At 43.6% G+C, this 17,352-nt stretch overlaps 1 protein-coding gene and 1 long non-coding RNA gene across 4 annotated transcripts in view; both read right to left on the reverse strand.

The window, feature by feature from the left end:
• The window catches only part of LOC144763224 (uncharacterized), a 497,352-nt gene that overhangs the window by 44,310 nt on the left and 435,690 nt on the right, over positions 1 to 17,352 (reverse strand). The gene's annotated exons all lie outside the window — the stretch shown is intronic.
• LOC144761338 (uncharacterized) lies at positions 569 to 15,376 on the reverse strand (the record flags this gene model as incomplete). The annotated part of the gene is made up of 3 exons (XM_078646771.1): positions 569 to 974; positions 5,390 to 5,620; positions 14,961 to 15,376. Coding segments are annotated over 3 exons (1,053 nt in total), but the record flags the coding sequence as incomplete, so codon positions are not given.

A 17,352-nucleotide genomic window follows, 5' to 3' on the forward strand; every position in this document is an offset into this window, starting at 1 on the left:
CGCCTGGTATGCTTTTCCTGTGAGGTGCATTTCCTGGAGTAGGACAAGTGCCGGTCCCTTACGTTTTATAGCTTGTAATGTCAGTCCCCTCTTAATTTTCTCCCCCAGTCCTCTCACATTCCAGGTTAATATTCGTAGTGATGCGTCTGGGGTCATCTGCAAAACCTCATCATGGGTGGTGGAGTGTGAGTCATGTGCTATGGTAGACGTGTCGTATACGTGCCCATTGTTTTTTTTTCGGTGCCCTTTGTCGGCCTCGCCATTGTGTGTCTTGCGAGTGTATGGTGTCATATTGTGCCGTTACCTGTGCCACGTGTAAAACTAAAACCAACCCTTCCCTTCCCTCCCCCCTCCCTGCCTTCCTTCTTAACGGACATTGAACCACCCGCCCCCCCAACTTAGCAGAGTGCTTAACGCCTCCCCAAACCACTGTACTTGCGTGCTGGGGTAGAAGGTCTCATGGAGGAAGCGGCCCCTCCTGCCCTCTTCGGCTTCTCCCAGTCCAGTATCCAGTGACAGCCCGATCTCCAATGTTTTGGCAACTGCGTCAGTGGCGAGTACTAAGTATTCATAGTCCCGTATCATGTCCAGTTTCCAGCGCCCGGGTTCCTGGTGAGTGGTCTGAGGTGTCCCGACCCGATGCCTGTGATCCAGCATGTTCCTCATCTTGTGGGTTCCGACGGTTCCTGTTCGTGCGGCGCGGTGGATCTACTTGTCTCCACCCTTCCAGCCAGTCATGTGCTGCATCTGGCGTGTCAAAGAACCACGTTTTGTTGTCGGCCACTACTCTCAGTCGTTCTGGGAATAGCATTGAATACAGCAGTTCTTTCGCCCGCAACTCTTTTTTAACTTCAAAGAAGGTTCTCCTGCGGCGGGAAACCTCGGCTGTATAGTCCGGAATAAAGGCGATCGTGGAATTGTGTATTTTGATAGGAGGTGAGTCTCTTGCAGCTTGCAAGATTGCGTCTCGATCCCTGAAGTTGAACAACCGGGCCAGTATCGGTCGTGGGGCCGCTCCTGGTTTTGGGTTTCCACTGGGGGTTCTGTGCGCCCTTTCCGCCGAAAAGAAGCGCGACAGCCTGTAGTGTAGTTCCTATCTTCCCAATAGGCTCTGCGCATTGGAATAATACCTACAGCAGTAAAGGCCTAGGCCAGACGTTAACTAGGTCTACTACTGTCGATACTAGACTTAAGTTTTGGGTTTGCCAGCGTAGCTCAGAGTTCGCTAGAAACTTTCTCGAATGTTCAGGAAAGAATTAACTCCCCTGATTAGACAAGAAGGGATTTAGTTTCTGACAACCATAGAACATGACAACTTTGCTCTCCCCTAATCAAGAGTGTATCTCCAGAGTCGTGTGAGCACAAGGCAATTATTTTACTCAGTCAGTACGTGCATTCTTAGTCTCATCAGATTGTAGAGAAAAGGAAGAGACGGGCGTGTTCAATAAAAGGTGTTATTTATTGATCAGTCTCTTTTCTCGTACAAGAGAAATGGATCGATATTATTGCAATACTTATAGTTAAGTAAAGTGCATACATTAAAAGCAATAGTATAAAATAATACTGTAAAAACATTGATATGGTTTCTGAGCCATATGATGTTTAAAATGATTAAAATATATTTACATACACATATACATTTGACTAAACGTACTCAACTGGTGTTTCTAAATACGCCTACCCCGTGTACCTGACCTAAGTCTAATGCGTGGGAGGGAATAGAAAGTTACAGTTTAAGTTAAGTTTGTTTTTGCCAAGTGAATAACTAAAGAATTCTCTGTGAGGGGTTATTCAGTTCTGTACCTGGAAGTTAGGATGAATGAGGAATGGTATCTCTTTCTCTGGTCTCGATATTCCAGGCTGCCTGCGAGGGCTGCCCGAAAGCGCCGGTGCTGGGTCTCTCGGTAGGAGATAGCAGCGCGTCTCTCAGCGCGTCAGGAAGGCGGGGCTGCTGCCAGCGGGGTCTGCTCTGCTTCTGGGCTTCGGCAAGTATGGCTGCTCCGAGATTGACGTAAGGATGGACATAGATACGTCAATAAAGATGTCATACGACTTGCTCGTTAGCACATTCTTTTACTGAAGTTCTCTGTGAAATCAAAACAATGGCCGCACGGATTTTCCAGGTTGTCATAGGTTTGATTTGTTATGAGAACGTCGTATGCCTTATCAGGGGCTGGAGGAATGTCGCTTGTCTAATTAGATCTCAAGCGTTATGACCTAATCAGATAACACGTTCCTGTGCCGTAGTGTGACTGCGTCAGATAACGGTATCTGCATCATGGGGGCTTTTCTTGCCTCATGGGCTGACTGTTAGTTAACTTGATAGTTAGTTTAACCAGAATAGGGTCAGGAATAGGGGGATCGATTCAGAACCTATAGGAATACATGACACCCACTCCACGCTAACTATGGTCATATTTACTAATCTATGCATAGTATAACATAGTACAACATACTATAGAGTATAGTGTATACCTCACCACCCCAAAATACATAAATGCATTTTGAAATTTTCAAATATACTGAAAAATTGCAGTCATATATATTGTATGCACTTAAGCTATGAATTAAACGCTAAAGTAAACACGCATTTGTAGACATTATTGCTTATTTGGTATATGAGAAATACACATGAAATGGCTCTTAATATGGCTATACAGAAAGAAAGTTCGAGACCATTTCATCACATAATAAAATATTTGTGAACATACCAGCGGGCAACTAAAGTTTATAAAGTATCTAAAAATAGAAATCTTAGTTCTCTAGGAATAGTTTCTTACTTTAAGCAGAAGATAAGTGTCCCGAAATTTTTTGTAAAAAATTAATTTGGGGCTGCTAAAAAATTGCTGTCCGTGAACTGGTGGGAAAAATTGTTCATGTGACTTTATTTTCAAAGTTGAAGGCCGAATTCAGGGAACGCCGTGTGCGAGCTTGCTCAAAAGTCTCTATTTCTGTTCTGGAGAGAACATCATATCATTAAGGCTTTCGAAAAAACTGTCAACAGCTTCATGGGAAAGTTCCACTAAGTCGGAAATAGGTGTAACCATGCATTCGTGCGCATGATTGTCTCCATTGACATTCTGATTCGCATTGCTGACAGAAGGTCGTACCTGATTAATGCTGCTTTCATCTTGAACTTCACTACTCTTCAATCGTAGTGGTGAAGATTCCACGAATGCCGTCATCAGGATTGGCAGCCTTTGAGGGCAGCACAAAGCGTGAACCTTGGTAGGAACCAACAATGTATCTGCATCCACTGGCGCATCCGATTGTAGCGTCAGACAGGTGTCTAACACGCATTCTTCTCCGCATAGCAGACATCTCAATACAGGTAAAACACATCTTTGCCACATTGGTCGAAATGATAGAAACCAAGTCATGTTCAGGTCTCTAAGCCGGGAGAGTCCCAGGATTTTTGATATCCGGTCCCGGTATCCAATGGCTAGGATTGTATCTTCCATTGTCGAGAGAGTTTGATCTGTGACATGGGTTGCCATAACGAAAAATAAGGACTAAGAATAGGATTCCTGCAATTAGTCCCAGGATCAGGGGAAGTCCGCCAAAAATCGAATGGACGAAATCTGGAAAAATACCCAGTATGGCTTTGAATGGTGTTAATGCCATCGAAAATACTGTCTTAAATACCTTTGAGACCCCAGTGGTATCAGAAATATTTAAGATTTCGCTCAGGATTTCCGCGAAATGTACGGGGGAATTAGTTGATAATAATGTATGTATCTCTGCAGTCGTCCTTGCGACTTGTAGATCATACGTTTCTTTTGATGACGAGAGCCTTGTAGGCGTCTGAAGAAGCACTGTTTTCATTCTGCTTAAAGTATCTATTCGAATAGAAGTAATTTTCAAACTGGGCCATGCCCTTGCCTCCCTGTCTGGAAAGGAGCTGGGGAACAAAGAACGTCCACAGCACTTGACCTTCGCAGTCGTAGTGACTAGATAAGGAGTCCCGGGCATAAGACTACAACATTTGCGGTCTACAATAAGAATGTAACTCCCATTATAGAGTCTTTGAAAGAATGGTTCTATTTCAGTTGCAGGTGCGCCTTGCTGGTGACATGAAAGGTTGTATGAATTCCCTTCACAGGCTCCATGCAAACTAATTCCGTTACACAGAAGCGTGCCGCTTAGTGACATAGCACAATTGTTGCCACTAAGAAACACTTTCTGTCCTTTATTACTGACACATGCATGTGAATAGGGCAGGTTCCAAGTTGTTTTAAGGTACCCCTTCCCCAATTTCTCATACATGCCAGCCTGTATATATTTTTGGCAGTATTGAAACCTGAAGGTTGAGATTGGAATATTTATGATTCCGTGGATTATCCATTCACTGACAGGTCGTTCTGACATTGTCATTGGTAATCTTTCTAGTTTTTCAATGCTCAAGATTGTATAAGCAGCACCCTTTTGCGCCATACCGATTTGTCTATCAGTAAGGTTAAAGATTTGGAATAGTGACGTTGTGTTGATTAAACGCCAAGGCACATAGCCTGAACGCAGATTTTGTAACGTCCAGCCAAGCTGTACAATAGAACGCAATTGTGACTGACCATGTTGTAATAACAGTAAGTCTTGCGATAATATATCGATTGCTGAAGACACAATGCTGTCCAATGAAAAAATTCTGGAGGACAGAGTCATTAACCCATTGTCCACTACAGAAAGTGATTTTTCCAAATTAATACGGTCAATTTCCCGTATTCTCTCTGCTGTTTCAATTTGATTAACCTTCCAGGCCTCATTGTATGCTGCATATACAGAGGCTGCTATGAAACGCTTTTGACGCTGTTTGCGTGGTCCCATTATGAAATCACGCAAGTCAGCACCATCAGTAAGTAAAGTTAGGTGTTGCTTAATTTCAGGCAGTGTGGAAGTTTGTAGCCACTGAAGGCATAATTTGCCCACACTGTAGGTTGTTATTATCCCTGGGTGATGTCTTTGGGGATATCTAGGGTCTGGCCTGGTCATTTTGAACCCCTGTGTTTTATTCAGGAATCTGTCTTGACAGTTATTTGTATCTGTGGGCCAGATTAACCATTGTTTCCAATCAGGATGTGTTCTGTTTTGGTTTAATATATGGTTTACGTCTATCTCTTCGTCCGTATCAGAGCTATTGCTAAACATTGTTGGCTTTGGAATAGACGGTTTATTTAAATCTTTGATTTTGGCTAGGCCAAGACAGGTGGTTTGTTGAACAGTGTCATTTAAAAATATCATTTGTTCTGGGATCATGCAAGCTCTAAACAAAGCTTCTAAACCCTGTACTTGCCATTCTTTTGTACCCCAAACACTTTTCAAATCAACATTTTTGTCCCAATAATTAAATCCTAAAGTATTCATTTCTTCGAAGAATGAATCTGAATATATCAACTTTGTGTTGGTTAGCATGGTTATCATCCCTGTCTTGTTTGACAATTTAAAATAAAATGTTTCAGCATTACTTGTGTTAAAACCTGAAAAATATGAATATTTGTCGTAAACGGTTCTTGAGCTCCCTTTTGGAGGTGTTGCACAATGTTCCCATTGATTATAATTTAAAACATTTCTAGGTTGTGCAGATTTATGTAAAAAATGGTTACCATAGTGGTTATAGCAATACATACTATCATAATTTGTAGAACCTTGCAAATAATCATGTTTTGTAAATTTAGCAGACATTACTAAGTCAGACATCATGTTATTAATGCTTTCGAAGTCCCAATCATCAGCAAATGAGTTTGGTTTTGCAAAGTCACTCAAGGAGATCTTGATTTGGTGTGGATATTTCAGGATCTCGACCGGACCATAAATTTCATAGTCAGTGTTGTCCCAGGCTACCCCACCAGGTATAGGATTGGCTGTGAAGTTGGCTGAAGAAAGTTCTCTTTTCTCGACGTGTGAAGATGTGTGTGGTTTGAGGACCAAGTTGATGTTCTGACTTGCTGTGTCCATTTTAGCATATTTTCCCTCAATGAAGCGTCCCAAAGTTAATACCATGATGAGCCAAAGTATGAGGATAAATGCACCAAAACCCACCCAAAATTCAATCCATGGAGAAATCAGATATGTTTCTTTCAGTTGGTTCAAAAGTTCCTTAGCTTTGTCTTTAAAGGATTTTGATGATGGCTGTGTCTTTGATTCACTGAGGCTTTCAGAGGAATCATCGAAGTTGATGAAGTAGCCGGATGCAGTTCTGTCAATTGTTCCAATTGGTTCAGTATTTTTGTTTCTTGAATTGTCACCTGGTACTTCATTATAGATTGGTGTGTCTCTACTAAATGTTTTTATTTGGGTTTTCAGAGGTCTGAGTTCTATTGCATTGTTGCATAGTCCTTGTTGTTCTTCTGTAGGCGTTTCGAATGTGATGAGCCTCTTTGTTAGGACCTCTGTACTGGTAGCAAACCTTGGTGTTCTGCTACTTATTGGGAGTCCACTTGGCCTACTGTTTGTTATCGGCCACATGTTGTGGTTTTGCCAGGTCGATGGATACAACTCGGTTCTCCTTTTTACCAGCAAGTGGCGGTAGTACAACTGATCTTGTCCCGTTGACAGACAAGACAGGACCTGCTTTTCTGTAAGAAGGCCCAAATTCCTTCTTTACCGCGATCTTCTCCCTGACTAGATCCCCGACTTTTGGAATCCAGACAGGTCTTGCTGGGACAGGTGGTGATTCTTCAGTGGTTGTTGGCTGTTGTTTCAACTGTATTTTGCTCAGGTCTTTTCTTGTTTTGTTTAAGTCCTGCAAAATAGCCAAACGGTCTTTGACATCAAAGCTTTTTTCTTTAACCACTGAAGTCTGACTGTCGAGGTCAGAGATGATCATTCTAGTTCCAAATAATAATTCGTACGGACTGAATCCCTTCAGAGAATTTCTTGGCAAGTTATTTAGACTACGTTGGACACTTATTAGATGTTTGACCCACCCAGCTCCCGAACCTAATACCTTTGCCGTTATAGATTGCTTTATGTCACGGTTTTTTCTTTCAACAATTCCGTTCCCCTCAGGGTGAAATGGACAAGAGTACCGCAATTGCACGCCCATGCTGACCATGGCCTCCTTATAAGCCCGAGAGCTAAAAGCAGGACCATTGTCCGAATGCAGCATGCCAATTGCGTATGTGCCGATAAAGACTCGCAAATCTTTTATAACAGTTCTGGCGTCAGCCGTGTGCTGGTGATCTACATTATAAGTGGAAACTAGCCTGTATATGTTAATCGCAAGCCCTGCTTTTTATTGGTCATATTATCTGCCTTGATACGACGAGGTATTAAACTGTTTCTCTCCCCACTGCGATCTCTGTTGCAGTTTGGGCAGTTTTTTACAAACATGGTGTAATGCAGGCTCATGCCTGGCCACCAGTACCGTGATTGTAATTCTTCCAGAGAATCTTTCAGTTTGAGGTGTCTGAGACCCTCGCCCATATGTGCGTCTGCGATTAACAAGCTTCTCCTGTCCATGTTTGGAATCACTCTATCCCCCACTCCAGGGATTCGAGCAAAAGGGACGGAGTTTGCATCGATTATGTATGTATAATTGAGTGGATAGTTGATCGGTAACGCTGAGCAGTCGCCTTTTGATGACGTTTTCACCGCCAGCACTGTTTCACCGTCAATGTATTTTAATGTACGCTTTTTCCGAACTACGGGAGCCGATTTAGTGGCTGCCGCTGCGGCTGTTTCAGCCAATGAATTCCCTACAACGTGAACGCCATCACGCTGATGACTCAGTGAGTGTGTCACGTGAGTCTTTGGTAGTTCTTTTTGTAAAAGAGCTATTTGTTCCCAGAGCAGTTTCTGCTTTATTGGTGCATCTGTGTCATCTTTGTAACCGTTCTGAATCCATGTCTGCAAATCCTTGTTATATGCTTTGACGCAGTAATATGAATCTGACACTATAAGTGTCGGGAATTCGCGATCCGCATTATCTAGCGCCATCTTCAATGCTATTATTTCAGTTTGTAGTTCTGAATTAGTTTCTACTGAGTGTGATTTTGTTAATAGAGGTCTTAGATTACCTCCGCGCCACACTTCTTTTGTAATCTCACATGTGGGGTTGTATGCATGTTCTCCCCAAACGGAGGGTTGAGCATGTCCGTCTGTATAGATTACACAGGCGTAATGTCGTAGAGGCAGAATGTCGATTGGCAGAGGATACGTCTTTTCATATTTTAGATTTTTTAATTCTTCTAGTTCTGGATCAAAGTAGTAGTATACTTTGTCCGTTGTGATTGAATTCACCCATTGTATCCATTCCGGATTCAATGTTGTTGTTGGTAAATTACACGGTGTTGTTAGTGCCTCAATTACGAATATGACTGTGCCACCTCTAGGTGTCAGTCCATTTTCTATAAGTTTTAAGGTTATAGATTTCCTTTTGGCGACCGGGATAAGTATTATATCCCCGTCCGCATCTAGTGCTGCAGTATCAGCTGCTACTATTTCAGCTGCTAATCTAACTGCCTCTCTTTCGTCATCACTTTCTGACATTTTACTGTTAGAAAGGTTATTCTTTTTGTTTGCAGATCAGGTTTCTTTATGGAAACAGAGATTAGATGCACAATATTTTGGAACAGTGTATCCTTCAACGTTGACTAAACCAAGAACCTTACATAGGAGTTCCCTCCTGCGAGGTTTTGGAGGATATTACCTTTCACCCACTCCAGACGTCTTTGGAGTATTTGGGAAAAGGGGTCTGAGTGAGAAAGCACGACTGAGTTACTCTAAATGTCTTACGTTAGTTTTATCGCCCTTTCCAAACGCGTTGGGCGCCATGTAGTGTAGTTCCTATCTTCCCAATAGGCTCTGCGCATTGGAATCATACCTACAGCAGTAAAGGCCTAGGCCAGACGTTAACTAGGTCTACTACTGTCGATACTAGACTTAAGTTTTGGGTTTGCCAGCGTAGCTCAGAGTTCGCTAGAAACTTTCTCGAATGTTCAGGAAAGAATTAACTCCCCTGATTAGACAAATAGGGATTTAGTTTCTGACAACCATAGAACATGACAACTTTGCTCTCCCCTAATCAAGAGTGTATCTCCAGAGTCGTGTGAGCACAAGGCAATTATTTTACTCAGTCAGTACGTGCATTCTTAGTCTCATCAGATTGTAGAGAAAAGGAAGAGACGGGCGTGTTCAATAAAAGGTGTTATTTATTGATCAGTCTCTTTTCTCGTACAAGAGAAATGGATCGATATTATTGCAATACTTATAGTTAAGTAAAGTGCATACATTAAAAGCAATAGTATAAAATAATACTGTAAAAACATTGATATGGTTTCTGAGCCATATGATGTTTAAAATGATTAAAATATATTTACATACACATATACATTTGACTAAACGTACTCAACTGGTGTTTCTAAATACGCCTACCCCGTGTACCTGACCTAAGTCTAATGCGTGGGTGGGAATAGAAAGTTACAGTTTAAGTTAAGTTTGTTTTTGCCAAGTGAATAACTAAAGAATACTCTGTGAGGGGTTATTCAGTTCTGTACCTGGAAGTTAGGATGAATGAGGAATGGTATCTCTTTCTCTGGTCTCGATATTCCAGGCTGCCTGCGAGGGCTGCCCGAAAGCGCCGGTGCTGGGTCTCTCGGTAGGAGATAGCAGCGCGTCTCTCAGCGCGTCAGGAAGGCGGGGCTGCTGCCAGCGGGGTCTGCTCTGCTTCTGGGCTTCGGCAAGTATGGCTGCTCCGTCTCGTCACCACGCGTGTGTTTGCATAGGGCAAGATCGGCAATATTTATACCTTAAAGGTGCCGAGATTGACGTAAGGATGGACATAGATACATCAATAAAGATGTCATACGACTTGCTCGTTAGCACATTCTTTTACTGAAGTTCTCTGTGAAATCAAAACAATGGCCGCACGGATTTTCCAGGTTGTCATAGGTTTGATTTGTTATGAGAACGTCGTATGCCTTATCAGGGGCTGGAGGAATGTCGCTTGTCTAATTAGATCTCAAGCGTTATGACCTAATCAGATAACACGTTCCTGTGCCGTAGTGTGACTGCGTCAGATAACGGTATCTGCATCATGGGGGCTTTTCTTGCCTCATGGGCTGACTGTTAGTTAACTTGATAGTTAGTTTAACCAGAATAGGGTCAGGAATAGGGGGATCGATTCAGAACCTATAGGAATACATGACAAGCCTTGGGCTGTAATCTTGTCTTGATTAACTCCTCCACGTAGAGATCCGTCGCTCGGGTGCCTTCTGTCTCTGGAACCCCAAGAATTCTAATGTTATTTCTTCTTGAGCGCCCCTCCTGATCATCCAGCTTGTCTTTGAGGAGTTTGTTTTCAGCCTCCATGCGTTCCACCGCTATTTGTAGTTCCGAGACGTCCGCTACCAGGGATTTCATGACCACCTCGATCTCTTTTACATGATCAGTCATTTTATGCAGGTCAGCACGCAGCAGGGTGACATCTGTAGATATTGTTCCCACCGTTATTTGTACTGCGACTGCGCCTTCATAACATCGTCTAGCGTTATCTTTTTGGGCCCTTCTCCTTCTGTCGGTTTCCCAGTGGGTGTGCGTGTCTCTGCCTGTGGTTGGTTGTGTTTATCATAGGCGAATTTGTCTGGTTTAGCCTGCTTCGTGTTATGCCTCGGACCCCTGCCCGCAATGGCGCTTGTCTTCCGGGTTCCACTGTTAGTTTGCCGGCCCTCCTGCTTCTAAGCGCTACGAATTGTTGCGTAGCGGCGGTGCACACTTAAAGGTTGTAGTGTGAGGTTGTGATACAAAAGGGGATGATGGACGGAGTCCTCGGAAGCTTGTTTCCGGTCCAGGGAAGGCATGGCTTGGCAGTTCGAGCTGGACTGTTCCCATGAGGCACAGGGTCAGACCGATTTGCATATAGCCATGTCTGAACTGGGGTGGCAGAGTGGGCTAAAGAACGGTGATGGATCAAGCCCAGATCTTTTGACTGGGTGTGAGTGTTTGATTGGTTCAGATGCTCCGTCCATCATCACCCCCTTTTGTACCGCTTTGGCCGCCATAAGTGTGGCAGGGTATGCTCAGACGTGAGTCCCTTGCTCACTTTGCCACTGGATTCAAGCAAGCCGGGCTGAAGACGACTGGAATGCCAGAAACCGGTCCTCGGAAGCTTGTTTCCGGTCCAGGGAAGGCATGGCTTGGCAGTTCGGGCTGGACTGTTCCCATGAGGCACAGGGTCAGACTGATTTGCATATAGCCATGTCTGAACTGGGGTGGCAGAGTGGGCTAAAGAACGGTGATGGATCAAGCCCAGATCTTTTGACTGGGTGTGAGTGTTTGATTGGTTCAGATGCTCCGTCCATCATCACCCCCTTTTGTACCGCTTTGGCCGCCATAAGTGTGGCAGGGTATGCTCAGACGTGAGTCCCTTGCTCACTTTGCCACTGGATTCAAGCAAGCCGGGATGAAGACGGCTGGAATGCCAGAAACCGGTCCTCGGAAGCTTGTTTCCGGTCCAGGGAAGGCATGGCCTGGCAGTTCGGGCTGGACTGTTCCCATGAGGCACAGGGTCAGACTGATTTGCATATAGCCATGTCTGAACTGGGGTGGCAGAGTGGGCTAAAGAACTGTGATGGATCAAGCCCAGATCTTTTGACTGGGTGTGAGTGTTTGATTGGTTCAGATGCTCCGTCCATCATCCCCCCCTTTTGTACCGCTTTGGCTGCCAGAAGTGTGGCAGGGTATGCTCAGACGTGAGTCCCTTGCTCACTTTGCCACTGGATTCAAGCAAGCCGGGCTGAAGATGGCTGGAATGCCAGAAACCGGTCCTCGGAAGCTTGTTTCCGGGCCAGGGAAGGCATGGCTTGGCAGTTCGGGCTGGACTGTTCCCATGAGGCACAGGGTCAGACTGATTTGCATATAGCCATGTCTGAACTGGGGTGGCAGAGTGGGCTAAAGATCGGTGATGGATCAAGCCCAGATCTTTTGACTGGGTGTGAGTGTTTGATTGGTTCAGATGCTCCGTCCATCATCACCCCCTTTTGTACCGTAGTGTGAGGTTGGACAGGGGTCTTGAGACTAGTGTTTCTATGTTGTTGATGAGGTCCGCTAGTGTGCGCTCAGGTCGGCGATATACAACGCCCTGATGTCTGGTGTGCATGGCTGCTGCCCGTTCAGATGCTCATACTGCGGCTTTCTGTTCCAATATGTACCCCCAGGGTAGGAGTGTGCTGGTTTGTCAGTGCTTGTTTGCGGTGGTGTAGTCCCTTGTTTATGGTGTCGTCTCGTAACAGTGTTGGCCGTTTTCATGCCGCTCTAGTATCTCACTCCCCCTTGCAGTCTTGGAATGAGGTCCGGCCCGCCTGTTGGTGCTTCTCGTTCACTCCCCCCAGACCTCGCTCGTGCGCCGCTCCTGGGTGCCTGCCGGAGCGTCGGCGGGGTTGCGCAGCTCCTGGGTGCTTGTCGGGGCGCCGTGGGGGGGAGGTGCTGTGTGGTCTTTACTGCCGACCGTTCTCTCGTGGGCGGGGGACGGTATAGCGTTGGTTGGAAGTATCCTCGTACGCTATCAGATTGTAGCTCGCGAGGGCGCACAGATCGCCGATCCCCAGTCAGCAGGTTCCTTTATTGCTCTTGAGAGCTCCGGTAGCTCCCACCGAGTTTCGGGTCCTCCGTTACTCCTCAGCTCAACCTCTGTCTGGGTGTCGACGTGTGTCGCGGGGCAGACTTCTGGTTGTGTATGCCCGCACCACTCCCACTTCCTGCCGGCTGCCAGAGGTACCACAGGCCGGTGTCCTTGCTCTACATGTAGGCCTCTGCCGAGCGCTGGCTGGCTTTAGTACTTGCTGGTGTCAGGTTTTTTACCGGAGTCACTCCAGTCGGTGCCGCCCGGTGCCGGACCTTAGGATCTGCCTACCGATGCTCAAATATGCCGGATAAATATGCGGATTGTAGGAGCAGGGTCGCCTCGCTCTCAGAGCTCCTCTTCTATGCTACCTCCATGTTCGGCCGGTAGCCACGCCCCCCACTGTAAAAGTATTTTAAAACTTATTCTATTTTCTATTCTACCATTATTGTGCTGTGCAGTACTATGTTCTTTTATAAAATATATAACTTTCAAACCATCCTTGAAAGAAAAATGCTCATGTTTTCAAAATATTTTTATTGAGTCTTTTATATTCATATGGGTGAAATGCAAAAATTCTTTTACATTCATTAGTATCACGCGTTCGACCACATTTATTTTATTTTATCATCAGCACTCATTCCTGATGTTTACGTTACATAAGTGTTGCCCCATCATCTTTTTATAAATGTTTGGGCTTCTTTTACTTTTAGATAAAGTAGAATAGAAGTGCTACGACAAACACTCCCTCACTACTTCATCTTTCCTTTTTTATGTACATTTCATGTCATTATTACATTTAACAATCATGATATTTTAAACCACAATTATATAACTTTTTTTCAAAAAAGTGCTTCCGACGATAATCCTCCTATTCTTCACAAGTGAGATTTGCAAAAAGCACTACTTAATATAAATACTTTTAGCCTAATTTCACTCTAGAAGATAAAGAGTTTTGGTTTTAGTACATTTTTCAATCATAAAGAAATACTTGCATACGGTTCTACCGAGGCACAAGATGGCTGCCAACACTTCCTGGTTTGGAGTGTTGACAGGCAGTCAACAGCCAATTAGCATGCAGCTCATGCTCGTAATGGTACGCACACTATCCTTGGACAGTACTCGTACGGTACTTTGTCAATAGATATAACTATGATTTTACTTTAGATTTTCTCAGAAACTACTGAGTGGATTTACACCATTTAACAAAAAGCGTAATCTGCGAACCAAACTCTACCGTTTCTCGGTCCCCGCTTCACAAATCACCCTGAAACGTTCAGGGAAGGAGCGGCGTGGAGCAGGCCATTTTCTTGGAGAATTTTGCGTGTATTTGTCAACGGGCGCCAAAGTTATTCCAAATAGAATGTTGCGGATTTTCTATGGGAACTACGTCCTAACTATAACTACCTACTGGCGACCGCCAGTAGGCAATATATATAGATCGATAGATAGATAGATAGATAGATAGATAGATAGATAGATAGATAGATAGATAGATAGATAGATAGATAGATAGATAGATAGATAGATAGATAGATAGATAGATAGTCACTGAAAAAAAACAAAGGTTACAGGGACGTTATAGTTAGGAAATAGAATTTTAAAAAACTTAAAAATTCACTGAAAAAACAAAGGTTACATGGACGTTAAAATTAGATTGACATTTAACTCATACAAAACCAGAGAAATTCAGCAGTTATAGTAATCTGAGCTAACTATAACTTACACCTCGCAATTCACTGCTCAGTGATTACATGAGTGATGTCGCTGACCATGTAATGAGTGATATAATATGTGAGGTCATAAGCAGTGAATTGTGTGGGTTAAAGTTATAGTTAGCTCATTTTGTTTTGCTGTTGTTTGTGCCATGTTGCTGTACTCTCATTAAAATCTAATTTTAAAAAGATTCGCATTGCTCTCACATTACCAGTGATCACTTGTACAGTACAATGTGAAGTGTGAAAACCTGACTGAGGTTGACAATGGTAGATGAACGCTTATTGGGTTTGTGCACGATGAGCATAAATCGAGCAAAACTTTATGAAAACAAACAACAGCTGTTTGAAAAAGTAATTGATACATTTGACCAAGACCACAGGTGTTCACAGTACCTTTTAAGAGATCACTAACCATTGAACAAAAACTGTATAAAGTTACTCATTGAAAAATGTGATTGAGCAAGAGTGCAGATGTTTGCAATTCCAAACATGCAACAGTTATCTTGTTAAAGTGTATGGGGTAGATTTACAAGCCCCGTTCGCCACTTTTGTGCCGGCGTTGTGTCACTTTTGAGATGCAGCGGTGGCGCAAAGCCAGGGCCATGCTGCGGGGTATTTACAATGTGACGCTTCCAGCAAATGTAACAGCTCAATATAAATAGTGATGTCCATAATGATGATAACCGAACTTGTCACTATAATTAGCAGGATTTAAGTACAGATCCTCTGATTCGAAAACAGTGTAGTATTCCCACTCCGAGAGCTTGGAGTTTACAGTTACAACATCCCAATCATCAGAATGTAACCCAGGCATAATTACATCACCCATAGAAACCCTAAACACATATGGTATCTGCAGAATCTCCGTAGGTCCGAATATATGGAAGGGCACTTTATCCCAAACAATTCCATCAGTTACTGGAACAGCAGAAATGTTCATGAGGGACAAGTCTATTTTTAGCTTATGTGAACATGAGTGAGGTGTCAACACCTCATTGCCCAGTTCTGTAGCAGAGCATTCTGGAAGATAATAAACATTAATCAGCAAGAAAAAAACCATTACAAATCCAACCCAAAGGAATAGAAAAACCAAGGAAAGTGTTATCCAAACACATATTCAAGGTGGGACCAAATACGTGCATTTTAGCCATGAAAAGAAAACATAGATCCATGCAGGAGAAGTGTCTAAAATGGAAGAATCATCAAAAGAATCAGAAGAAAAATCATCTTGACCCACACAATACTCAGAAGCAGTTTGTCGAAAAACTGGTGCCTCAGGCACCAAAAGAGCACCTGCAACTTCTCGAAGAGAAGAATCCAAAAAAGGTAGGTCTGAATAAATGACATGAGCTGCAGAAGATGCAGTAGTAAAAACAATACTCACTTCAGTCGTGTTGCTGGTAGGTTTAGCAGATGCAGGAATTAATTGTAGTGCATTCTCCGACCCCCTCCCCAGCTGGGGAGAAACAGCTTAGGTGGTGCTCACTAGCTGTAGAGGAATTTCTTGTATGGTAGCGAGAGGAGTTAGAGAACTACGAAGGACTCCTTGTGGCCTACTGTTCAGAATCAGCCACATGATGTAACTGGATAAGATCAATGAAGACAAAACAATTCCCTTTAGAACCAGGATGCAGTGGCAAGATTACAATTCTTGTACCTTGAATGCAAAGTACTTGCACCGCTGCTCAGTATGATGGGCCAAACACTTGGTTAACTGCTACCTTCTCTCACACAAGATCCCTAACTTTTGGTATCCAGTCAGAAGCTTCTGGTTTCGCCTTGTTTTCTGCAGAGGCAAATGTCTTCAACTACTCTTTGGATTGGGTGTCACAGACGTTTTTAGATCCTGTAAGACAGCACAATGATCAATTACATAAAATGTCTGGACCATCAAAGTCTGGAACGTACATTTAGATGCCAAAGAGGACCATGTTTGGACCCGGTCACCCAGAGATCTTTTGGGGAGATTGTTAAGTGCTTCTTGCACCCCATAAAGGTGTGGATCCAAATATGTACTGTGCCTAATACTCTAGCTGTTAAGGGCTGCTTTAAGTCAAAGTTAATCCTCTCTACAACAGATTTGCCATCAGAGAGATATGGAGAGGAATAACACACCTGTACATCCAGGGATACCATTGAAACCCGGTATGCTTTAGAAGCAGAAGCCAGGCCCTGGTTTGAGTGGAATGTACTGCATGCATATGTCCCGATAAAGACTTTCATGCCTTTAACAACAGTGTAAGTGTGAGTAGAGGAATCTGGCACAAGAGGCGACTGTAACTAGGATAAATGTATCACAGTGGAAGCTTTAATTTGAAGACAAACGTCACAACAAAGGACATATTTTTCAGCCTGTTGATATAAGCTTTGCCACCAATAACATTGCTGTAGCAAGGAAATTGTGGCCGCAAACACCCACATGTGCAGAAGCAACACCTTCTTGCGCAGCTATCACAAACGCTAGCCTGCAGTCTTGGTTGGGAATCAAACGATCATCAACTCCTGGAATAGTTACTAACAGAATGTTTTATTCACTTAATTGGTAAGTATATGAAGGTGGAAAGCCTTTAGTTAAAGGGGTGCCATCTCTGTTGGCATTGACGGCATCCAAGAAATCAGATTCTATTCTTGTTTTAGAACGAGTAATTTCAGTAGCAGTCGCAGTTGCATATTTGGCCACTCCATCAGCCAGGGAATTCCTTCCAACATGTGCTCCCACACACTGATGATTCAATGTATGAATAACATGAGCCTGTGGCAATCTATCTTTGAGGTCCGCCACTTTAACGCAAAGCGTTTTATGCTTAATTGTGTTGCCTTTAGAATCTTTAAAACTATTCTGTCTCTAACAATGTAAATAATCATTAAAAGACTGTACACAGTAATACGAATCACACACAATAATAGTGGTGAATTCAGGATCCATATGTTCAAGTGCAAGAAGCAAGGCTTTCAGTTCAGGCAACGGTGCAGTGCAGTCCCGTAAGGAGTGGGTGCAAGTTTTTTTAGGTTAGAATTTCCTGTCCAACATTACACCAACAACGGTAGCACACACTGCTGACTATTGCTGTTTAGAACCTA

This window comes from Lissotriton helveticus, chromosome 6 (assembly GCF_964261635.1).
Source record: "Lissotriton helveticus chromosome 6, aLisHel1.1, whole genome shotgun sequence".
In the NCBI taxonomy this organism is placed as follows: domain Eukaryota; kingdom Metazoa; phylum Chordata; class Amphibia; order Caudata; family Salamandridae; genus Lissotriton; species Lissotriton helveticus.